The sequence below is a fragment of the Lytechinus variegatus genome, chromosome 9 (assembly GCF_018143015.1).
Source record: "Lytechinus variegatus isolate NC3 chromosome 9, Lvar_3.0, whole genome shotgun sequence".
Classification (NCBI taxonomy): domain Eukaryota; kingdom Metazoa; phylum Echinodermata; class Echinoidea; order Temnopleuroida; family Toxopneustidae; genus Lytechinus; species Lytechinus variegatus.
This window is the reverse complement of record NC_054748.1, coordinates 1,310,118-1,335,941: the sequence shown is the minus strand read 5'-3', so window position 1 is coordinate 1,335,941 and position 25,824 is coordinate 1,310,118. Positions and strand designations below refer to the sequence as shown.

The 25,824-nt window shown below is 38.2% G+C and overlaps 2 protein-coding genes across 2 annotated transcripts in view; one reads left to right on the top strand and one right to left on the bottom strand.

Moving 5' to 3' along the window:
* Positions 1–20,672, bottom strand: part of LOC121421121 (doublecortin domain-containing protein 1-like) — a 42,102-nt gene extending 21,430 nt beyond the window's left edge. Inside the window, exons 1-18 of the mRNA XM_041615759.1 lie at positions 20,581–20,672; positions 16,733–16,886; positions 16,151–16,432; positions 15,085–15,247; positions 14,005–14,167; positions 13,490–13,589; positions 12,297–12,396; positions 11,677–11,770; positions 10,930–11,028; positions 9,456–9,601; positions 7,448–7,537; positions 6,463–6,549; positions 4,379–4,480; positions 3,607–3,778; positions 2,492–2,621; positions 1,576–1,723; positions 1,050–1,151; positions 230–369 (exon numbers count right to left, since the gene is read on the bottom strand). Of these exons, the coding sequence (XP_041471693.1) occupies positions 230–369; positions 1,050–1,151; positions 1,576–1,723; positions 2,492–2,621; positions 3,607–3,778; positions 4,379–4,480; positions 6,463–6,549; positions 7,448–7,537; positions 9,456–9,601; positions 10,930–11,028; positions 11,677–11,770; positions 12,297–12,396; positions 13,490–13,589; positions 14,005–14,167; positions 15,085–15,247; positions 16,151–16,432; positions 16,733–16,881 (2,267 nt within the window). The 5' untranslated portion in view covers positions 16,882–16,886; positions 20,581–20,672. The remainder of the gene's footprint in view (positions 1–229; positions 370–1,049; positions 1,152–1,575; positions 1,724–2,491; positions 2,622–3,606; positions 3,779–4,378; positions 4,481–6,462; positions 6,550–7,447; positions 7,538–9,455; positions 9,602–10,929; positions 11,029–11,676; positions 11,771–12,296; positions 12,397–13,489; positions 13,590–14,004; positions 14,168–15,084; positions 15,248–16,150; positions 16,433–16,732; positions 16,887–20,580) is intronic.
* A 17-nt stretch (positions 20,673–20,689) lies between these two features.
* The window catches only part of LOC121421122 (myotubularin-related protein 9-like), a 46,880-nt gene continuing 41,745 nt past the window's right edge, over positions 20,690–25,824 (top strand). The window contains exon 1 of the mRNA XM_041615762.1: positions 20,690–20,762. The gene's annotated coding sequence lies outside the window, so the exon portion shown is untranslated. The remainder of the gene's footprint in view (positions 20,763–25,824) is intronic.

The window sequence follows — 25,824 nt, the reverse complement described above, 5'->3', positions numbered from 1 at the left end:
TTGCTGGCCGTCCATAGTTGCGACTGATGGGATCAATCGCAACTCTTTGTAAGACTGGGCCCTGGTATGTTCCTATTTTCTCCCACCATGTAGTTCACCATGACATAATGGTTTCACTAACTCCCATTCAGCTGATGCACAGCAACTATGCGATTCAGAAACCGACATAGCAAGATTCCCTACTTTCGGAAACAACAGCCGCTCAATGAGAATTACCCTCCATGCTTACCTCTCAAGGAGACATACAGGTATCCCATAAGTCTCATTGGAACTCCCTGGGAACTTGACATCAATCTCCCACTCAGGGCCACGGTTCAACATCAGGGTGAGAGCTAACTTTGGGTGTGACTTGCTGTAGATAACACCATCCTAGGATTGGAGATAGAATCAAGATACCAGGGGCGTGTTTCATGAAAGGACTTGTCAGACGTTTTATCCGACAAGTCCCATTTTATCCGACAGCTAATCAGAGTCAGAGAAAGATGTCAGATCTGACAACTTGTCGGGCAAAAATGTTGATGAAACACTCCCCAGGGCTTCGTAACACAAAGGTTTGCGATGAATTGCAATATGAAAGAACCTCACCGATTGGTCACTCAATATTTTAAACCTAATCCGTGTGTAACATTGATATTGGTTGGTCAAATTATTTAGTGATTGATCGCTAATCTTTGTGTTATTGACCCAGGTTAGAGAGAAAAGCTACAGTTCATTATTAGAACTATTCAAATTTCAAATTGGCTTTGATCAGGGCCTCGGTTTGAGAGAGGGTTAAGATAGAAATACATGTACCAAGTTAGGAAAGAAAAAGTTATAATTCATTGCTTGAACTGAATATCTTTCATAAAAAAGGAGATTGTTGAAGGGAAGGATGAAAATGACAAGTAGAAAGAGGAGAAGGAGGAGGGTAGGAGGAGAATGATGGGGGGAAAGAGAAGAAAAAAGGTAGAAAGGATAAGAAGAGGGAGAGAAGGAGGAAGAAGATAGGAATGATAATGAGAAGAGGGAAAGCAGAAGAGGAAAAGGAGCAGCTGAAGAAGTCAACTTACTTCATTGATGCACCAGGACTGAGCCCTGACAGGCCAGACTTTAGAGGATTTTTGTTTCTCAGCCACGGACACCTCAGGATATAACATTAAACTTTCATCATCCTGGAAAAGAAAGGTTACACATGATTGGCCTTTTATATTTGTAATGACTCTACTACAGGGAGTTCATAAATAACAGACTAATAGTATTTCTTTTAAACAGTTATGCCATGTAAATTTAATGGTCATCATTGCTATCACCACATCACTACCACCACTTTCAGCATCATTTTCATAACTACCATCATCATAATCATCATTACCATCATCATAGTCATAAATCATCATCATCATCATCATCACCATCATCATCATCATTATTGTCAGTGTTATGATTATCATATTCCTCATCATCATCATAATCATCATTATGGTTTAGTGTTATGATTGTCATATTCATCCTCCTACCCCTCCTCGTCGTCATCATCATCATATTCATCATCCTCATCATCATCACACAACACACTTCAAAATTTCAGCCTCTCACCTCATGTTGTAGGAAGTGTGCATCGGGGTGAAGGTCATGAACTTTCATGTCTTCTTTGACCTTCTCCCTCAACTCCAGGGGTGTGTCTTCGTTGATTTCCTGGAACGCCTCCTCAGGGTACATGTCACGGATCATCCAGGATGTGTGTCTGCATGGGTCAAATGTCAGAGTTTAAAGGTCAAGTGAATGCACAATATTAAGTCTGGTGTTAGTTTTGGTACTATGGAGGATGGGTTTTTCACCTCTCTAAAAAAAGCACTCAACGTGATACAGAAAACTGACAAATCTATCAGAAATCCACAAGAGGACAGAATTCAAGTGAACTTAATTAATCAATTTCCCACGAAATGCAATTTGTTTGGCCAAAGATTGAATAACGAAAAACACAATGAAAAGCATTCCTACAATCCTATAAAACAAAAACCTCTAACTTCTATTCTAATTTCAAATCATCAACAACAAAACAGTTTCAGGACGTGTGTGTTCATATTATATGTAGTAATGAACTGGAAAAATGACAAGCACTTTCAAAGGACTTTGCTCTCCTTAAGAAGTTGATGGAAGGCTCAGGTAAGAGGGCATCAAACCTCCACTCTGTACCCAATTACATCTTAGCTTGTAAAAAGACTTTGTACATGAACATGCTTCCTGTAAGTGGTGATAATCTTTTCAGTTATTCAATTACTGTCATGTTTCTGAAGTGTTTTCTCTTCAAAATGCCCCCACCCCGCTGTAAATCCTTGATCTGCCCCTGGGGCCCATTTCATAAAACCTGTTTTAATAACAAATTTGTTAAAAACTACTGAAATCCATCAATATGATTGGCTGATAGTAAACACGTTATAGAAACCGTACATTTACTTCTATGTAACAAGTCTTTATGAAACGGGGACCATGGTCAGGATTCTTTACGTACCTTTCTCCTCCTTCCGGTATCTGGTCAGCAAGAAGTGGCTCCCTCACGACCACCCTCTGAGGTTCTCCATACGCCTGGGAGTAATCCTTGTATCCTATCGCTTTATCTAAGGTCAGCTGAAGACAGTATACTGAGGGGAAGATAAAATATGATTTTGATTAACAAGTATCATCACAACTACCACCATCATCATCAAAATCACTATCATCATTTTCTCTTCCTCCTGCTCGTGATTATCATAAACATCCTCCATTACCTAATTACTATCACCACCATCATCATCATCATCATCATCATCATCATCATCATCACCATCATCATCACCATTACCATCACCACCACCACCACCATCATCAGCAGCAGCATCATCAAAATCACTATCATCATTTTCTCTTCCTCCTTCTCCTCCTCCTTGTGATTATCATAAACATCCTCCATTACCTAATTATCATCACCATCATCATCATCATCATCATCATCACCATCATCATGATCAACATCATCAACATCATCATCACCACCACCACCACCACCACCACCATCATCATCCTAATCCTCTTCTTTACCAGCTCAATCATTACCATCTACACTGCTAACATTTTCTATATCATCATACAGGGAGAATTGAATACAGTATTGACCGATTGAGTTTATGAAAGGTCAGTCCAAAATGGCTGTGTTTGTCAACATCAGTTAGGGAAAAACATTTCTAAAACCATTTCCAAACGCATTTCTAACATGCTTAACAAGGGCTATAACTCATTACATAGCCAGACAACCAACCTGGCTCTTTCTCGAAAACCCCAAAGGGTGGAAGAAATCCAAGTAAAAAGAAAGGGAAAAATGTTTGTTTATTTCCCAAGCAGAAACACGTTTCTGGCCAAAATGCATTTAAAATGGGGGAAAAAATAGCAGGATTCATAAAAGCCTCCTGAACCATATAATCAAAACATATCGGCATTTCACAATGTCAAAATCACTCTATGTTTCAAATATTTAATTCAAAATTTTATTTCTAAATCTGAATTATTCTCCAGAAAAAATTGACGCAAGCTAATTTGTCAGTGGCCACTGGTACTGACAAAAATAAAAATTTCATGAAGGAACTCTCTTACCATGAGGGTCTCTGTATGGCTCTCCGAATGACAGCCAGACCTTCTGATCGTTCTTCAGATCATAGACATTGGTGATCTCCTTGCCCTTGTTATTGAAGATCTTGGTGACGATGGTGCTGAGAGCTGTCGTATTCTGCTCCGGTCTCACCCAACGGGTTATGGTATCAAGGAGCTGTGTGGGAGAGGAGTACAAGAAAGTAAGTAGGTGGGACTGGATTGTAGTCTAAACATAGTAATCATAGGCCAACCATCATATACACATCTAGACAATACCACACCCTGCTTGAAGTCATTATCATGACAGGCAATTATGCCCACCAAAAGCTCCAAGTAATCCTTTTCGCAGGAGGACTTTGGGGAAAATGCACACAACGTACAAGGTATTTGCTAATGATACCTTTACCTTTCATTTATTTTAATCTTATTTCTTTTTACAGGGAACGAATCAATGATAAAAAAGTAAATAGTGGCTCTGCCTCATTTGCAAGAGTCAGTAACATGTTATACCAAGGTTTTTTACCTGACTGCTAAGAAAGCATGAATGCCTGTGAGCAATAAACCAGGGGACCAATGGCGTAAGGTCCTCTCAGAGGGGCCTGGTAATGAGGACAACTGCCTTACCAAAGGGCACTAACGCACCACTTGGGAATCGAACCCGAGTCACCGGGATCCCAAACCCCTGCTCTACCGACCGAGCTATCGTGCTTGACATACAAGTCACAATGGTGTATCTTTTAGTACAGGTATATTTCTGCTTTCAGATTTAACTTACCCTTTGCATGAGGAGGTTTTGTTCTCCCTGAACTCCTTTAGAAGCCTCCTTCATATTGAAGAACACGGTCTCTTCCCCATCATTCCTGCCATTCTCATACACCTAGGATAAAAAATACAATTAAACATCAAGTGCTTATGTCAAATAAATTAACAACAAAGGTCTTTGTGATAAGAAACAAGAGTGCTGCTAAGGTGAGCACATCATACGCCCGCCTGTAACACGGAAAATGGAGTTATTGGTCAAGCAAGAAAAGTGGAAGGTGGCGACTTCACCTTTGACCTTCAGACCTGAAAAGCACACCGAATTATATGAGCCAAGGTTATGTTCAACTAAAAGTTATCCCGCTAACAAGGACTTCAGAAGGGTATTAAGATGAAAACATGTCACTGTGATCTTGACTTAACACGTACATGTAACACCAAAAGTTTTGAGTAAAAAATAAATACACTATTAGTGTTTGTGTTGAATAAATTACCACCCTTAAAGATAACAAGTGGAATGCCTCTGGCCGTCTCACCTGCATCACGCGTTTCAATATAGCAGCAGTGCTGACTTTGAATACTACTCTAACTCGCACAAGATGTTCAGTGATACATGGTTACTCTTATGTCCACTTTTTATGAACTAGACCAATAAACTTACAGAGATATGATGGTTATTCAACAAAAAAACCCAACATGGCAAAAGTTCATTGACCTTACATGACCTTTGACCTTGATCATGTGACCTGAAACTCGAACAGGATGTTCAGTGATACTTGATTACTCTTATGTACAAGTTTCATGAATCAGATCCATAAACTTTCAAAGTTATGATGGTAATTCAACAGATACATCCAATTCGGCTAAAGTTCATTGACCTTTGACCTTGGTCATGTGACCTGAAACGCGCACAGGATGTTCAGTGATACTTGATTACTCTAATGTCCAAGTTTAATGAACTAGACCAATAAACTTTCAAAGTTATGATGGTAATTCAACAGATACCCCCGATTCGGCCAAAGTTCATTGACCCTAAATGACCTTTGACCTTAATCATGAGACCTGAAACTTGCACAAAATTTTCAGTGATCCTTGATTACTATTGTGTCCAAGTTTCATGAATCAGATCCATAAACTTTCAAAGTTATGATGGGAATTCAACAGATATCCCCAATTCGGCCAAAGTTCATTGACCCTAAATGACCTTTGACCTTGGTCATGTGACGTGAAACTCATGTAGGATGTTCAGTGATACTTGATTAACCTAATGTCCAAGTTTCATGAACTAGGTCCATATATTTTCTAAGTTATGATGACATTTCAAAAACTTAACCTCAGGTTAAGATTTCGATGTTGATTCCTCCAACATGGTCTAAGTTCATTGACCCTAAATGACCTTTGACCTTGGTCATGTGACATGAAACTCTAAAAGGATGTTCAGTAATACTTGATTAACCTTATGGCCAAGTTTTATTAACTAGGTCCATATACTTTCTAAGTTATGACGTCATTTCAAAAACTTAACCTCAGCTTAAGATTTGATGTTGACGCCGCCGCCGTCGGAAAAGCGGCGCCTATAGTCTCACTTTGCTTCGCAGGTGAGACAAAAATCACTTTTGGTAACATCCTGAAAATGAGTTCGAACAGAAATCCAATAACATGACTGCTCAAGCATATGTATGACTGTATAAATGACAAATATTTGCCAATTGGCTTGGGGGAAAAGGTGTGTAATTTCTGAGAAATTAGCAAAATAAGTATGGAATTTCATAAAATGGGTATTTTTTCAAGCAATACTAATATGTCCCACATATGCCTTTTTGTGTTAGTTATCATAAGAATAATCAGTTTTCGGCTAAGATTTCATGACTTTACAAAGATGAGCTAATTTCAATGATCCAGACCTAGAACTTTGATAATATTGTGGTAATTAACATTGATTTTAAAAGCTTTCTCATGAAATAATTTTCCTGCAGTTACTTTCTTTCAACCTTTAATATCTGTCTTAAATGTTTATAACATATGCTGTAACTTAGTCAAATTACATGCACGTTAGACTTGTGTCCAGTGATTTGAGCAATAATTGTACACATAACTTACTTTGAGTCTGATTCCTTGTTGTCCTACCAGCCTGTGTGAGGAGTCTAGTTCTTTCATGTGCTTTGATTTGAATGTATGACCTTCCTCCTATAAAAATAATCACAACAAAGAACATTTTGCAAATCTGGAACTTCATAGTTATTACAGTTTAAAAACAACTCTAAAGCATCTTTATCACTGATCATTACTATTTCTTTTTTTATTTGGGGAACGGGAAGCGGAGGCTAAATTTTTGCTTTTGAGAAGCTGACAACACTGTTTAACTTAAAATTAATAACATCTTTCATGAAAAAGGGTTCTGATATACTCTTAATCTCTAATGAAGCTTTATCACCGACTGACCCAATTTTTAATACTTTACTTTGCGGAAGGGGAACGAGAGACTCGGTTTTGGTTTATTGAGAAGCTGATAACACTTTGTAACTTGCATTTTATTAAACCAGGTACTGATACAGATTCAGTATATCAACAGAAGCATTATCACTGATTATATTATAAAAAAAACAACAACAAAACATTGGGAAAGGGGGGGCGGTAAATCTTTGCTTATGAATAGCTGATAATACTAAAAAAAAATAAATATCAAATAAACCTCACAAGGGGGCCATTCCATAAAGAGTTCCAACTATTGCAACTTTGCCATTATGGCAAAAACCACGAGTTCTGGGTGCGTCATGGTCAAGTAGTTCTGACTCTCACCTTTCAAACAGAGGGTTGTAGGTTCAAATCCTAGCCAAAGCTTTGTTTTCTTGCAGCTTCTTGACCCAGCACTCGACCCAGGTGAGCTAAATGGGCACCGGCAGGAAATAATTCCTCAAAAAGCTGTGCGCACTAGTATCGGTAGACTAGCTTAGCCGGGGTAATATGGAGTGCCTTGAGCACCTAGCAAGGTGGATATGTGCACTATACAAGTCCTAAATTAATATTATTATTATCATTAATTACAAGGCTATCTTCATGAAACCGGGTCCTGATAGACACTCACCATCTCCATGGCAGCTTTATCACTGATTGAATCCAGGATATCATCCACTTTACTCCTCGCTTCATGGAAATCTTCTATCAGAGACTCAACCTATGCAGAGAATGACAATTTTATGTGCGTGGTCTCTCATTGACTGTGTGTTATAAATACATAGCTTAAAATATAATAATAAATAATGCTTAATTCTTGTATAGCGCATCACACATAGCATAGCATGTCCCTATGCGCTATAGGTTTTCAGATCTCTAACTAATACTACAGAGAATAAATTGACCTATAATTGTATTTGTATAGAGAAACTAAAATGTTTTGAGAGCTTCATGGAAATCTTCTATCAGGGACTCAACCTATGCAGAGAACGACAATTTTAAAGGGGGGGGGGGGTGAACTCTGCATGTTCTCTCATTGACTGTGTGTTATACAGTAAATACATAGCTTAGAATAAACTAATTACTAAACTAAAGAAACTAAAATATTTTGAGAGGAAAAGTAATTGGTTTGCAACTTGGTAACATAATTATTGCGGTATCAATGTATATTGAGTAGTTAATTAGCATGTTATCATTCAAGTGGGTCTATATTACCAGACTACACTAGCATTATGGCTCAGGAAACTGGCCAGGTATTACTGTAAACGCTGTTATTTTCGCGGGATTAATTTTTCGCGCTCGGGCGGCTTCAAACATATTCGCGGGTTTTTAAATTCGCTCTGCACACTCCATAATCACAAAGTCACTTCCTTCTTGCCATCTCGGAATGGTTTTAATTAAAATTTCAGCAACGAAATTGTATTTTTTTAACATAATTTTAGCTCTAGGGCCGCATAATTCAGCATTGTTTTGATCTAATCATGAGCTTTGTGACATTTAGCGCAACTTTTCTTTGCGGGGCGGACATCGGGAAAGGCAAAACGGAGGCGCTGCTAGGCTGCTAGCTGATGGCCTGGGATAGACGGCCGAGCACCGGGTAAGGATCGGGGGGACTACGGCTATTAAAAGTGCATGGGATCAATCAACAAACACGGGCGATCGACCCAACGTCTTCTCAAAAACTAAACAGATCTAAACACTCACCAATCAAATAGCAAAAGCAATTTATATTTCAACCAAAATCATAATTTAAATACCGATCTGTGACTGTTAAAAAAATGATCGCATTGCTTTTAAACGAATTCTCGCGATGCACATGATATTGGAGCTCAAGCTTGCTTGCGTAAATGCCGCCCTCTTTAGATCAAATTATGCAATCTCTTTGCCAAAACGATACACGCAGTTGATAGATGCTCATAAATTCGCGTGTTTTTAAATTCGCGCTCGCCGATCTTTCCGCGAAATGCGCGAAAATTTCCACACCGCGAATATTTCCACTTTTACAGTAGTAGATGAGGACTCGAGATGGCGCTATTGGTTTGTATCTGCTTTAATCAGAAAACTGGTACTTGCAGGTAAAGTTTGGTTTACATTATCAAGGCAACATAATCAACTGGAAAGATTAATATTCTAACCACAAAGAACATTGTCAATGGCAATATGAATTATTTTGGAAAACAGAAATTTTGTTCATTGGCAACATAATTGTATTACAAATGTTTATTCCGTTTTTATCTACACACAGATTTACTGTATCTAAATTTCAATCACTTGACCTTTGCTTCAAATTAACCACTTATTTTCTCCTTTTTACATTGTTGATCATTTAGTCCTATTTGTTGTTTCTGTATTTTGATTTCAAACATAATAGTAAAAAATCAATTCATAATTTCTATCAATTGTATTTGGCACTTCATCAATGTTTATTTAACTTATGATTTATCTCTCACCATTGTATAATTATACTATCTCTGTTGATTTTTTGCTTGTAAACTGAACATTTTCACCCTGCAAGCTGCCTGTTTAATATTTTTTCAATAAACCAAGTAATTGAGATTCATTTCAATTCAGTATAGAGTGGTTGCAAAAACTTTACACGGGCAGTTTTTCAAGTTTTGGTTGAAGGAAGGAATGTCTACCTGTGTAATTTCCTTATCCATGACCGCCACCTCCCCTGCATTGCCCCTGTCCTCCGCCGCTTGTCGGCCTTGCCTGAGCTCTCCCAGACGTGTCTTGTTCATCTTGGTCTGCTGCTTGCAGATCTTCACTATCTCAGTCAGGAAAGCTAAGAAAACAAACAATAATAATAATAGCTGGATTTATAAAGCGCTTTTTGCCAGAGGATACAGAGCACTGCTACATGTATTACCATCCCGGCTTTAGCTTGAGCAAACATCACCGGCGCTCAGTGCATGCAAGGAATTACTCCTGCCGCGTACCCATTCACCTCACCTGGGTCGAGTACAGGACAGCATGGATAAATTTCTTGCTGAAGGAAAATACGCCATGGCTATGATTCGAACCCACAGCCCTCTGTTGCTTCTGTTCTCAGCTTGAGAATGTTCTTGGGCAAAGGATTTCACGTAAAAAAGAATAACAAAATAAATACAAAAAAAAAACAAAAAATCAGAATTCCGATTTAAATTGGGAGAATATCATGCCTGGGAACTGTTTCCAGATAACTTTGTCCAAAATTCACAAAGATGGTTTCAAATGTACTATGGTTCAAACCACGGACTGTTGCAGACTTTATGCTTTATGTACATGTGCATAATGTTGAAGACATGTGTAACATTTGCCTATCCATACGTAAACAACAACTTCAGACCTGAGTTCAAGTTATCCCTAAAAAGACAGGGGGGGGGCTGATTCGTTTTTCGCGAGAAGTCCGCCGCGCGAAATTTTTTGACCGCGTCGCTCGCTGACTTTTTACTTTCAAGTCTCGCGCAACTTTTGAGACCAAAATTGTGACCCCTGGGTATGCGGTTCCGAAATTATGCAACATTTTGTAAGTGCATGCAGACCCAAAATTACTCAAAAATGTGAATTTGTGTACAAATCCAATGCAAATAGTGTTTTTAGCCAAAATTCAGAAATGTATCATTTTTCCTTTTACTGCTTAAAATCAATTAATTTTATCTTTTTTATGGTCAAAATAAAGTCCCCGACAATTTCCATTGAAAAAACAATAAAAAACAAAAAGTCGAAAAACAAAGAAATACATAAGAAATTTAGAAAACAATAGAATACATAAGAAAATAAATGTGATGTTGAAATTTTTTAAAAATAAATTTGATCAGATGCCTATCTAGAGTATGTGAAACAAAAATTAGCATTTCAGGGGCATTATCTTATTAATTAGAGCAAACTATGATTTTACGCATAAATTAGCATAATCAATGTGACATGAGATTTTTTGCAGAATTTTATGTTATAGTTTTGTAGATAATGCCATGGGTAACGTGTGTGCCAATTTTCGTCGCGATCGTGCCATTGACAGCCGAGATCATTAGGGGGGGCTGAATCAGCCCCCCCCCCTTCTTAGGCGTCGAAATAGCCCAGTCTATTTAGGGTTAAACAGTTTTGAATAAAGTCCATTCTCTGAGTACTTACTTTTAGCTCCTAAAGCACTGAATCTTTCTCCCTTGGAGACCCAAACCGGTCCGTAGATTGGTGTGGTGCTACTCTGAAGGCAAGTATCTAGTCTGGGTACTGCAAAGTAATGGAGGGAAAAATACATGATAGGTTAGACATGAGGCTAACTCATCTTCTGAAAAGGCAATCAATGATTTGTGATGAGCCGCATTTCATGATCTCCTAAAAATGCTGGAAACCCCTAGATTTTAAGAAAACAAAGTTCCTGACTTTTCTATCATGATATACCTAAAAAGAAACACTCTCTTGATGATTATTCAAACTCATTTTCACTTCACACATTATCTGTGCTGTTTTGGTAAATTATTTACAAGAGAAAACACCGACATGTCAAATTTTGCACTTTTGGCTTTTTTAACATTCTCTGATCTGAGACATTCTTATCAAATTCCCAGTTTTTTGTGACTGAAAAAAGCAAAATAATTTTTTCCTGATTTCCCTGATTGGCTGAAAACTCGGATAAGGCTTACCAATTCTAAATAGTAAAAGACAAAACAAAACAAAATCTGAATTCGAAACGTTAGATCAAATGAAAGCAGTTCAAAATTGATCTTGGGAAGTTAATAGAGATTAGATATTTTATGTTTCAGCAGGACTGTTCATGCTCACACTTAGAGGATTCATGCTCTAAACACTAACATCAGCACTGACACCTCAGCCAACAACTAACACTACACTTGAAAACAACACCAATGATATACTTACAATCACTAAGATCCTCTAATTTCTGTCCATCCCATGTATATATAAATCTGGCAGGACTGTTGAGGTTTAACTTTGATGTACATGAGTCCAAAAACTAGAAACAAATAATCCAATAAATAGAAATGAAAAATATAGTGTATTACAGAAAGTCTAAAACTGTTCAATTCTGAGAACAAACTGTAGAATTTTGAAAATTCGAAATCAACGAACGAAAACTGAAGACAGGTCAGAAAAGCTGTATTTCAGAATTTTGGTGTATCATCTGAAAGCAGTCTCCTAGACCATGGACAGGAAGTCGCGACAGCTCATAATTCTCATGTGAATTTTCAAAAGCAAAATGGGTTTGAAACGATATATTTTGGATTCCTGGCGGCTTCGGGTGAGATGTGTATACTGTCTAATTGGTGACCCCCCCCCCCAAAAAAAAAATGGTGTCGAAGGACACTATTGTATTGTACTGAAAAAAAAAAAACAATTGTACAACTTAATTTCCTTTAGGTATAGAGAAAAATTACTCTTTCAAAGCTGATTTTCTAATGTCTATTTTTTGAATAGCACATAACTAAATTGGTTAAGGGTGTTGGGTCATATATTGGTTTGAAGATAAATGTTACACCAACCTGGTTAAACTGTTCTAGATTAGCCACCACCTCCTGAGACTCCGCTGCATCACCGTTGATGAACACCATCACACGACGCATCCCAGATGATAACATGTTTCTGCAAATTAAAATGTTGGAATTAGCCCGTATTCTGAAGTCAGGTTTAATTTAGACCATGGTCTAATTCTGTGCTAAAATTATGGAAAGCCAAAAAATGTCAACATTTTCCTTACTTTGTATGTTTCTAATGTCTACTGTGCTCTTTCCTAAATCGCGAATGGTGAAGAAAGCAATCTCTTTATCCTTCAGAAATAGTTAAGAATTATTTTAAACAAAAATGAGCTGATACACCCTGAACAATGAAATTATACTGCTATAAATTTATGCCACTAATGGCTTTCCATAGTTAAGCCACAACTTAAAACCAGACTTTAAATTAAACCCAACTTCAGAATACGGGCCATTCAATTTAGATACATGTAGGTGTCAGCTTGCTTGGGGAGTGCAGGCACGGACCTGGGATTTTGTTTAATCCACCCCCTTGAAAGTGGACGCTCATATGACTTTAAAGCCAATTTAAAAATATATAATTTCTCATGAATAGGGTTGCATTTCTGGCTTTTCAAACTTCTGCTTTCAAATCCGAACCAATATGATTTGCCACTTTACTTAATATGTAATGTGCATAACTATATGTGAGAATGGTAGTCGAGGTTTCTCCTTTCAGTCTTTGCCACTGAAAATAATAAACATACATAGCTTGACACATACCAGCTGTGAAAGTGAACTCTCATATCTTTTGAAGCACAAAGTTTCTCACGAATAGGGTTGCATTTCAGGCTTTTCAAACGTCTGCTTTCAAATCCAAACCAAAATGATTTGCCTCTTTGTTGAATATGTAATGTGTATATTAACTACAATTCATTTGTTTTTGTAATACGGTTGCCACTAAAAATAATAAACATACATAGCTTGCCATACACCAGCCGTTTCTTATAAAATTGATCATTAAGATAAAGAGTTTTTTTTTATGACAAACACTGGGAGCATTTCATGAAAAAATATAAGCAGTGATTTTCCCTATTAACTGTTATAAGCTACTAAAATCCTTGCATCTGATTGGCTCAGAACAACAAAGGTCAGTGAAAATCATTGACAAGATGCTTCATGGAACATCCCGAGTTCTTCTGGGATAGGCAGTGTTAACTTACCTCATTCTCTTTGAGAGTGTTGTCTTTGTCTTCTTTTTATTGCTTGGTAGAACAACACCATCCAGTGTCCAGGCAGCATGCATGTTCTTCTTCACAATACCTTACCCCCCAAAAAAGGAGAGAATATTATCATTAATATTACCATCATCGTCATCATCATCGCTGTCGTCATTACCACCACCACCACCGTCGTCATCATCATCATCATCCTCACCACCAACATCATCATCAACATCATCACCCCACAACCATAATAATCTTCATCAAAGGCAATATCATCATCATCTTCTCTTCCTCCTCCTACTGCTCATCACAATCATAATCACCCTCCATTACCTAATCATCATCACCTTCAGCATCGTCATCACCACCACCAACACCACCACCACCATCAATAATGAATGCAATAATCATCACTAAAACAGTAACATCACCACAACAATCGTCATGGCCATCCTCCTCAAAATCTTTGATATCTTCACCATCACCATCATCATCACCACCACACTACCTACCGTGGACAGGCTTGAATGGATTCTTGAATGGCTCCCCTCCTGAGATGTACACCTCACCGTCCCTGGGAATCTCCTCCGCACCCTTCACCTCCGTCCCATCCTCCAGAAAGATCCTCCGAGCTGCAAACTCAAAGTCCAGCTTCAGAGTGCAGTATTCAAGGAACTGTATTGGGCACAATTAAAAGATAAATAAAAATTAAAAAATTGCCAAAGTAAAACAGTGCAATAACAATGTCCTCCATATCCAATATTGTCCAATATCTTAGATAAAATGAAAGTAAATTTCCCAATTCAGTACTCTCCCAGGCAATGATATAAAGTAAGAAAACATGTAAGAAAAAATTAAACGATTGATGTACTGGTTCATGTATCAACTAAAATTTTGTGTTTGAAGTGTTAATGTTCCTTCCGATTAGAGTTTCTAACGAAAACAAAGATTCTGCTGTAAGATAAGGTTAACTGTTGTGGTTGTGTATTTGACTTTTATAAACATCATAAATGAGTTTTTCTCTTTTTCAGGAAAGGACACCTTCCTAAATTCTTTCCTTTGTCAAAGAACAGCAATGATGTGCATGTACTCTACAGTAGGTACATACATATATCTTATCTATAGCTGAACAAAGGCCCTGATAAAGGTGTTAAAGCATTCAAGGAATAAATCTTGCCTCGTACTCCTCAATCACCTCACCAAGGCTGAGTATAGCACAATGTAGATTTTTATTCATTTATTTTTTATATACAGAGCTAACTGATAATACTTAACCTGGATTTAAAGACTTTCTCATGAAATCAGTGTTTTACTGCAACTACTTTCATTAAGCTTTAAGAACAACTGGTGAACCTTTCTTACACGCGTAACCAAATCGCCAATGAACACACCATTCACCACAAGAAAGGATCACCAGTAGTTCTTAAAGTCGCTCTTAACTTACAAACAGCTTTATGAAACACCCACCTGGACTCATAAAATGTATGAGAAAAAAAAATTTTATTCAGCAATTTGTAACTTGTTTTTCTGATTGTTTTTCAAAAACACAAGCCTTTCCTATATTTGATAACATTTTATGAATTGTGACTCACAATTTTCATGGTAGGTGCAGTTATCTTGACACACTTCTCTCTGCTTCCGTTCCTATAACACATGGCCCTGATGACGGGAGGCTGTAACCGGTTCAGCATCTTACCCCTGGAATTCTGGGAGTACGTTGACATTGAGGATGCAGCAGACCGTCCACTCCATGGCCTGGATCACCCAACGTATAAAGCAAAACCACAACCAAAACACAGTTACATGTAGGAATGGTTTTTATAAGATGGCTAAATAATTTGCAGCTTGCTGATTGGTCAAAGCGTACCATTTGATCATTCACGAAGTGTCTATCCCTGCATGCCCGTGGGACTTTCACGCACCCAAATTGTCTAACCCACGGTTTAAAAATTTCAAAATTTTTGATATTTGATTTAGATCTATTTCATTATTTCTTTCTCATATAAGGTGCTTAATAATTGCGTTCGAAATTACTTAGCCATCTTATAAAAGGAATAACGCATTTTCCCGTCGTTGTTCAGCGATATGCAGTGCACTCGAGGTTTCTTCTTCGCATGCACACTCCATACGCCTCTGGCTCGTGTGGAGTGCGCATGCTCAGAAGAAACATAAAACAACTCAGCAGAATGCGTTATTCCTATAATTGTCAATGGCTGTATCGATAACTTTATTCTGCTGGGAATTCATATTGTCTTAAAAACAGTATTCTCATTTCTGTACAGAACACTTTAATATCTGCCAAGAACAGGCCTGGGCCACGTTGCATAAAAGTCACCATTGTGGTAACTATGCCATCTAACGGTGACTACAACAATGATGAACAGCCAATCAAAATCAAGGATTCCATGCAAGCTACAATTGGATGGCAAGGTTACCATAACTTTAAAGCAACGGGGTCCCGAATGTACATTTCTGTTTTGTGAAGGTAAAGGAAACTTAGAATGCCATAATTTTCTCATTTTACTCATCTTATTTTAATGAAATCATCAGTGTTATGCTTGTTTGATATTTGTTCTCTATTTATTCAAATTGACTTCATGGGTGGACTTGGTCTTAAAAAAAAAATATTGAATTCCTAACTTAGATACATACACATACCTTGACTTATACACCGGGGCACTAGCCGGCCGGTGTTTACCCTTTGTTTTCTCCTCAACCTCCTCTTCAACTCCATTCTGCTTCGGTGGATCAACCACGAATCTGGCGTGGATGCGCTTCCGCTCCCGCTCCGACCGCGAGGAGGTCTGGGCTGCCGAAAACGGGCGTCGACTGGACTGTGGGCGTGGTCTCCCCCTCGTGTCTCCCGCAGCAGTGCCGATGATGTCGGTGTGGGCAAGGCGCTGGAGGTAAGGGGAGGTGTTCTTGGGAGATTTCACCAACCTGTAGAGGGTTTGCAATAAAATGCAAATTTTATTGTTTGCACTGGAAGCAATCACACATATTGCACTGGCAGTAATTTGATACATGTACAGAAGAAGAGTGTGGCTTATGGGAAAGGTGCCTTAGATGCTCTTATTCGACTCTAAACTATCCTTTCCGAAGGCTCATTCTGGTTCAGGTGATCCATCACTTTCAAAAACTTATTGGATTAAAAATAGGACGAAAGGTGACATTGGATCCACATAACTATAATACCAAACCTGAAAAAGCCAGTGCGTGCATGTGTAATGGAATATCTACCTCTTCCTTTGAGAAGCTGATCTCTCTTTCTTCAATCCCTCGAGATATTGAGCCACCAACAAGTCTTCATAGCTGACAGCATCCATCCCTCTGGCGGCAGACTGCCTGGGAGAACCAGGAGAACGCTTACTCACATGCACAGGGGGCATGTGTACTGTACAAGGAAAACAAAATATATGAGATAATATCTAATTATTATCATGTGGATGAGTTCTTATGTACATGTATGAAAAAAAAGAAAAATATTCAACAGATCAGCTACAGCTGGGCGTACGAACATGCCAGCCAATCCGTGGGCACGACCGTATGCTCAGCTGTAGCAATCGAAGAAGAACCTGGGGCCTGTTGCATGAAATGTAAAAAAAAATTAATCCCTCATACCCATTAGGATTATTTTAGGCACATGAAGGTTCATTGATATGATAGATAAATAAAATCAAGAGAAACAAACCAATTTCACCCTCTAATTAGGGTGTCTGAAGCCACACTGAAAAGTGTCAGCAAATATCAGGCTGATTTAGGGGAAAATAGGGCACATTTATTTGGGAAGTTCAGGCTGCTAGAAAAATGTGATCTGAATTGATTATTAACTTGTGTTTGCGATGTATGGAAAGAAAAAATTCAGGGGCTTCTTTTGACAGCAAAGACAAGTTTATATCATATATGATCATTTTAAATAGGGATTTAGAGATAAATTGCAAACCCTTATTTGTGTGTGTGTTGAGATTGCCAGGCATCTCCCCATGCGTTTCTACATGTATGGGAAAACAAAATGTTTTGCACAATTTTTTTTCACTTTGTCGCAATTTTTCTTTGTGATCTGGTTTCCAAACCTTTATAAAAATTATACCATCAAAAAGAACATAAAAAAATCATATTGGACTCTTTAAGGACAATTTTTGGCTTTAATGATAAATTTGTAACAGTTCTCGGAAGCTAAAAATTTTGAACGTTGTGTGTCCATTTCTTAACTACACAGTCTATGACAGAAAAATGCTGAAAATTGACGTAATTTCATTTTTTGCAGCCAATAATTGGATCTTTTTTCAAAAATGTTACATTTCTGTCAGTCTGGACTGAAGGTCATTTCTTTTTCAAATTCACAAAGAAAGTGATCTTTTCTTGAAATCCTACTCTAATTATGAATTTCCGAGTTAAATCCATACAAGTCTCGCTTATTATGCATATTATATGGCAAGCATTTCAAGGCTCTGTGATGAAATTGTATATAAATGTAAAAATATTTTGAAATATCAATCATCATGGAGTCCTCAACTCAAATCAAGTCAGCAAGGGCAAGCGAAGTGGAGCCATGGCAACGGCAAAATTGGGTCAACGTTGGAGTTCAGCGGAACTCACCCCCCTCCCTCCCCCCAGTTCATGGAAAAGATATTTTTTTTCAATACCAATATTAGTAATATTTGAACCCATTTATTCCCTCATTCATCCGCGTTCGGGTAGCCAGGCGGCTTCTAGAGACTAAGAGAGTAAATATCATTTACTAAAACGTAGCTTACTCTCAATAAAGCCAGGTATTCCTTCCGTTTCATATGCATGAAGGGCCCCAAAACCTGAAACTGTGTCCGGACGATCAATCTTAGAAATTCATTTGGAAAAAAATACAAGCAAAGTTTCATCAAATTTTAGTACAAAATGTTAGAAAATATTATAGAGAACAAAATAGAAGATGATTGCAACTATTGAATTCATATTTTTTGTGTAATCTAAAGACAAAAAAGAAGGCTTCAAAATTGTAAAGTGTCCGGACACCCGACCCCCATCCTATGAGTAGAAATTTTTAACTTTCAAAGCATTATGTCCAAAATAAGCGAACCAAACTTACAGTTTGCGGCGCTGTCAATAGTTGAGCGTAGGGCTCCGCCGCGAAGCGGCGGAGCCCTGGGGCCCGTTTCTCAACACCTGGACAAGTTAGTCATATCTTTATCCACAAACCACGGAGTTAGTGCCACTCTTACTAAACCTGTTTCACGAAAGGCTTCCTAACTAAAATACCTTGATATCGGTAAAAAGAGCAGACGATACGTAGCCTTAGTCACAAAATAGCATAATTTCCAAAAAGAAAAATTCTGACAAAATTGCAAATATTGTGATGAATTGGGAATTACATCTTTTAAAAATAATAGCACAGGTAAATTATGCATCATACATACTTAGACCATGAAGACTGGGGCATTCAATTGCTGAAAAATGGAATTATGAATAATTTATTTCATGACTAAAAAAATCACATGTGGACGTTGAGATGGGTACCCCCAGGATATTCAATTTTAATAGTTTACAAAAGTAAACCATAACGGTTTTATTTGTAAAATTATGATAATCATACAATGTTTTACGATTCCAAACATCATTGAAATATTGTTTAACATTTTTTTAAACAAATCTTTGATAATGATCTTACGATTTGACAAATTCTATGCATAATTTAGAGATTAGAATTTATCCAAATGTCAATAGGGTCTGAAAACGACAAATACAAGTCCAGTTATGGATGGCCTGACGTGGTAGAATTTTTATCGATTAAATTATTTTACTATTTCAAAATGAATGGTTTTGTGGCGTTTTACCAACAGTTTTCATAGTTACTTTGTATTACAATGATCATTGAATGCATTATCACACTTGTTTTGGGATGTAATTTCAACCTCTATGGTTGATTACGTAAGATTATAATTTTCAAATTTCTCGGCACTTTTGCATGTCATAGTCTACCCACGTGATACCACTACATCATTAAGAAAGAAGTTATGACAGGTTCGGAGGTGTCATAAATATTTAGTGAGGTTGTTGTACCCGATCTTGGTAAAGAGGGCTTCATGAAACGGTTAGCGGACAAGTAGCTCACTATCTCCGATTTAGTCAAGAAGTTAGACTTGTGACGGTGTTGAGAAACGGCCCCTGTATCGTTAGATCTAGTCTAGACCAAAAGCTTCGGTCTCTGTTATGTTGGTTGTTCAGCTGAACTCCATTGGCTTCACTCACCAAATACAGAGACCAAAGTTCTAGCGCGATCTGTACAGGGGACTCAATGGCCATATATATGTTTATGTACTTAAGATTGGATAAAACAGGGAAGTGAAATTGCGCGACAGCTGAGGTAAGTCACTGTTTTTGTCCCTTTTAACTTGATTTTTCTCCATTTTTTGGCTATTAATGCCAAGAGATTAATATTAATTTGCATTTTGGTCGCGTTAATTTTCAAAATTTTTATTCATTAAAGACAAAAATTGAAGAGCCCCAACGGGGGGATTTTGCATTGCAAGGTGGGTGCACGATAGCGAGCCATCTGTGTACGAGCAGAAATTTAAAAAAATGTTTAAAAACTCCTCAAAACAGACGGCTGCCAGCTGTCTAGATCTAGTCTAGATCTAAAAAAAGTTTTAGAAAGTAGGCCCTAGAGAAATCTCGGGGGTGAAGACTGAAGTTTCAAACTTTCAGGTTTTGGGGCCCTACGACTACGTGCAGAATGGGTTTCTGGGAAGGAATACCTGGCTTCATTGAGAGCTACGTTGGTAAATGATTTTTACTCTCTAGAAGCCGCCTGGCTACGTTCGGGGTCTCGACTCGACAACCACTTAAAGTAAATTCAGCTCGGCATCCGCACGCCGTAGTCTACCTCCGCTCTCCGCCTTGTCTACCCGGCATGTCCGCGGTGCGATGCTGAGCTGCTGAGTCAGTGAGTGCCTGATTATTCAAAACAACCCAGTCTGCATAAGAAAAAAAATGCAACTGCAACTTGTATAAATTTAAAGCTCCTTTTCACGAACTCAGTCTCCCTCACATAGCGTCTTGTCTCTCAAAAAAGTGAAAATTCAAATTACACTTACTGCTCAACTCTATATATTTTTTCAAACGAATATTCTCATAACAAAGACGAATAAAGAGGATGATTTCAAAGGATCGCGAGGTATTCCGCTGTGGATTGTCATGGTGACGTCAGGTAAGACGACGGCTCCTGATCGATCTTGCGCATTTTCGACTGTAGAGGGCAGCAGATACCAAACGAAAAGGTAAGTATTCTCGTGTTAAAATTGCTTAAAAATTATGTTCTAACTTTATGTATGTCTATTTGTTGATTGAGTCTTCTGTTGTCAGGTATGCCTCATGTTTTTTTTCATTTTGAAACTGCACTTATCTTCTGTTATTTAAGGTAGAATAAACCACATTCATATCGCTAGTTATCAAAGATAGTACTTCGGTCCCACACACTTCTATCGGTGTGTGTTTAGATCTAAGTCTGGGGCGGGATCGCGGGACAAGGCACGGGAATGGCCAAGGCACTTCTATCTATGACTGTCAGTATGAGCATTGTGACTTGAATTGTGAGAGGGTGAGTAAGACTAGAGTAGAGAAAGTGTGTGTGGTCAAGAAAAGTAACAACCACGAAAATCCATCAGCCTATCTATCTTGATCTAAGACTAAGACTAAATCTTGAATCGAGAAGTGAGACTTTTTTTGAGACATCAGACTGAGCTCGTTGAGACCACTTGTTCACTGCTACCATCTGGCCTGTGGAGAATCTACAGGTAGGACTCACTCACACAACATGCGAGGTTAGTACTAATACTAACCTCGCACAACGCATGTGGTTTCATAGTGGACTTTGACGTTTTCATTCATCACACGAATGTGAGGGAATTAGAAACGCCAAACGTTTCAGTATTTCTCCACTAATGATTTCTTTTTAATAAATTTAGTTTAAAAAAACAAAATAAAGTGGAAATTATTTATAAAACTGTTTTTATCGCTTACCTCCAAGTCTCAACCAGGATACTCCTTTCGATCCGTCCTTAATACTGCGGTGGAAAGTACGCAAACAACAATCGAAAAGCAATTTTTCGTATCGAACATTCTCAATTCAAGTCGTCAGCGCGTAATAGGAAATTGTACCAAAAATCAACAGGTTGCATCTCATGTATATACTTATTGGTAAAGTACGCCATCTTTTGACAAGATGATGATGAAAGTGGATTGAACGAGCAAGAAAATAATGCTGATCGCCTAGAATGCAGCTAGCTTGCAACACCGTAAACAAAGGTACGGTAGGCACTTAAGAACCAAGTTTGAAAGGACACTCGTAAAATTATGTCACTCTCGCGATGAATATTCATTAGATCCGGTTGTCTCTCTGCATGCATGCACTCGGTGTGTATTGAACACGCACGACCACGATCTAATGAATATTCATCGGCCAGAGTGACATAATTTTACGAGTATCCTTTCAAACTTGGTTCTTAAGTGCCTACCGGCTTGGTGAATAATATCGCGCGCCCTCTTTAGGCAAAAGTTGATATCAACGCTGACCAGGAGGCATCTACGTGAAGATCACGAAAAATGCTCTTATTTTATTAAAACAAACAACAAAAAGAATTCAACAAACGGTCCATATGGTTCGGTAAGTATTATAGAAAAATCATATTTCATAGCTATGATGTAAAGTCATAGTTATTTTAGTAAAGATGGTGTGAAAGATTCGCGTGCACCAGGTGCATATGAATCCTTCACACACGAGACGATTTGAAACCATGAGTGGGTAGGACTATGGTATGCCAATGCTGTATAGAGCACACACTTTAAAAAATCATTAAAATATCACTTTTGTGACCAAAATTACTAATTTCCATATAGTTTTAATTTATTTATCATTAGTAATGTAGGAATAATTTTTGTATTCACCAGAGCGCTCAAAAACTTGAATTTTGGGCATATTTTTGTGTACGCCCTCTATTGGTGGAAAGTAATATGGCAAGAAAATTTTCATTTTTTGATCTCTATTTTTAATTAAGAAAAAATGATATAAAGAATCAAATTTAAATAAGAGCCAAGCGGTATGAATTAACAGGTCTAATGGAAACTGTCAGTGTAAAAAAAAATCAAGCATTTGCCCCAAAGAAAAAGAGAAAATAAGCCAAACATTGCCACCTTTATTTTGTCACACATGGAGATATAACTGAGAACAAGGTTATATTATAACCTTGTTCATTGAATGAGTGGTTGAGACTTGACTTGAGTAATTAATGCGCCAGGATTCCGGTAGGTATTTCAGTCGCGCGAGTGATCATGTGGATAGGTGTGTTGGCTCAGTTGGTAAAGCGTCCGTCTCACAACCAGGAGGTCGAGGGTTCAAACCCTGGTCGTATCAGACCAAAAGACGCAGTTGCTGCTACCCTGTTTGGCGTTCAACTATAGGCTAGTCTAGAGCACTCACACAACATGCGAGGTTAGTAATACTAACCTCGCACAGTGCATGTGGTTTCATAGTGGACTTTGACATTTTCATTCATCACACGAATGTGAGGGAATAAAAAAAGCCAAACGTTTCAGTATTTCTCCACTAATGATTTCTTTTTTAATAGTTTAAGTTTTTAAAAAAAAATGAATTGGAAATTATTTATAAAACTGTTTTTATCGCTTACCTCCAAGTCTCAACCAGGATACTCCGTTCGATCCGTCCTTAATACTGCGGTGGAAAGTACGCAAACAACAATCGAAAAGTAATTTTTCGTATCGAACATTCTCAATTCAAGTCGTCAGCGCGTAATAGGAAATTGTACCAAAAATCAACAGGTTGCATCTCATGTATATACTTATTGGTAAAGTACGCCATCTTTTGACAAGATGATGATGAAAGTGGATTGAACGAGCAAGAAAATAATGCTGATCGCCTAGAATGCAGCTAGCTTGCAACACCGTAAACAAAGGTACGGTAGGCACTTAAGAACCAAGTTTGAAAGGACACTCGTAAAATTATGTCACTCTCGCGATGAATATTCATTAGATCGTGGTCGTGCGTGTTCAATACAAACTCTCTGCATGCATGCACTCGGTGTGTATTGAACACGCACGCCACGATCAAATGAATATTCATCGGCGAGAGTGACATAATTTTACGAGTATCCTTTCAAACTTGGTTCTTAAGTGCCTACCGGCTTGGTGAATATCGCGCGCCCTCTTTAGGCAAAAGTTGATATCAACGCTGATCAAGAGGCATCTACGTGAAGATCACGAAAAATGCTCTTATTTTATTAAAAAAAACAGCAAAGAGAATTCAACAAACGATCCATATGGTTCGGTAAGTGTTATAGAAAAAGTATAATTCATAGCTATGATGTAAAGTCATAGTTATTTTAGTAAAAATGGTGTGAAAGATTCGCGTGCACCAGGTGCATATGAATCCTTCACACACGAGACGATTTGAAACCATGAGTGAGTCTAGAGCCTCATCGATCTGGTGCTGCACAACGGCTGCTGGGCCCACGATCAATTGGGCAAAGCAGTTTTTGGAGTATTTCATTTCATGTCTATTTCAAACAATAAAAAATATGGATGGATGGATTGGACAGATCAGCTAGACGCACTCATTCAATGAACAAGGTTATGATCTAACCTTGTTCTCAGTTACATCTCCATTTGTGGCAAAATAAAGTGTGGCATTTTTGGCTTATTTTCTCTTTTTCTATGGGACCATTCAGCGTTCTCGCCAGAAAAAAAATCACCCATGTCGGGGACTTGTGCTGCCACTCCCGGGGGGTGGGTGCGGGAGAGGGGGTTCCCCCCTCCCTCGCGGAGCGCGGAAGCGACGGCCTTTTCTTCAAATACAGACGCTAAGGAAGCCCCATTGTGGCGTATTTTTAAGCCCACACAAATGCACATAAATGCTAGGCCTGGGAGTAAACACCGATTGATCGAATGGTTCGATTGGCATGCCGCCAATCACCAATCGATTAGCAAAATTTACACAAATCGAATGTTCGGCAGATCCCGATTATGACATTGGGAGAACTCGAATACCCAAGTAATAATAACAAAATGACAAGAAGACAATGATGACACTTCATACAGACAGGTTTAAAAATTATGTTACCGAGATAATTTTTCAAAAATAATCAATGATTGTATTACATTCACAGTTACACACCAACATGAAAGCGCTCCGAATTTTTTTTAATCCCACCCAACCTTGCCCTCGATACACAAAACGAGTTCATTGTCTGCGTGAACAAAACAATAAGAAAACACACAACCAAGCTCACTTGAGCTGATTGGACCTTCGGATAGCCAATGAAACTTTTGGGGAAACAAAGAAGAAGGCAGTGGTTCCCTTATCAGGAGAGGTCATGACTTCAGAAATAAATTGACCCCTCCCCCATCTGTGTGTGTGTGAGGGAGAGCTAGAGAAAGATAAGGGTGGGAGCCGGAGAATTCCTTTCATGTTTCAATACAATAATGCAACCTTTTTTCTATCCCCCTCACACAATGAAAACTACATTCCAACATGCGCCCGTCTTCACCGGTACTTTCTCGACTAGTCTCCAAAAATAGACCCAGTTATACATGTAGGTTCAAATGATAAAAAATCGTAATTTTAAAAGGTATTTCAAATTAAATATTTTGCAAAATATTTTTTTGAAATACATGTGTAGAATCGTGGGCAGTGCCACAAGTGGGGGCGGGGACATGGTGTGGGCAAGGGATGAAATTGTTCAAGAAATGGTCCACCTGCATGGGGTCAGTCTCAAAGAATAGTTCATGAATGAGTTGTTTACATCTTTGGGCTTTGCTGGACTTTGGACTCTGATCTGGGCTGATTCATTCATATGCAGGGGTGTGGCACTTGGAGGGATGCATGCATAATACCAGAGTACCAGCATGGATTTAGGAAGGATTTTCATTGGAACAATAAACTGAAAGTTTTAATCTCATTTCATGTAGTTTCTTTTGATATAAATATCATGGAGAAGGGGAAAAGGGTCCTACTTTCATTTATTCTAAACATGTGACTTAATTTGATGGAGATTTCACCATAAAGTAGGTCAACTATTGTGACTTAAAAGACCTGATTCCCGACGAACAATCGAATCATTCGATTATTTTTTCAGGAAATAATTGAATGGTAAAAATGACAATCGTCCCAGGCCTAACATCCATGCACTATAGCGGTCACGCACAGTTCTCAAACTCCTTTGCTATTCGTTCATTGTGTGCAGAGAGGGCGGGATAAAATGACAAACACAGTACAACTCCTTTGCTATTCGTTCATTGTGTGTATAGAGGGCGGGATAAATGACAAA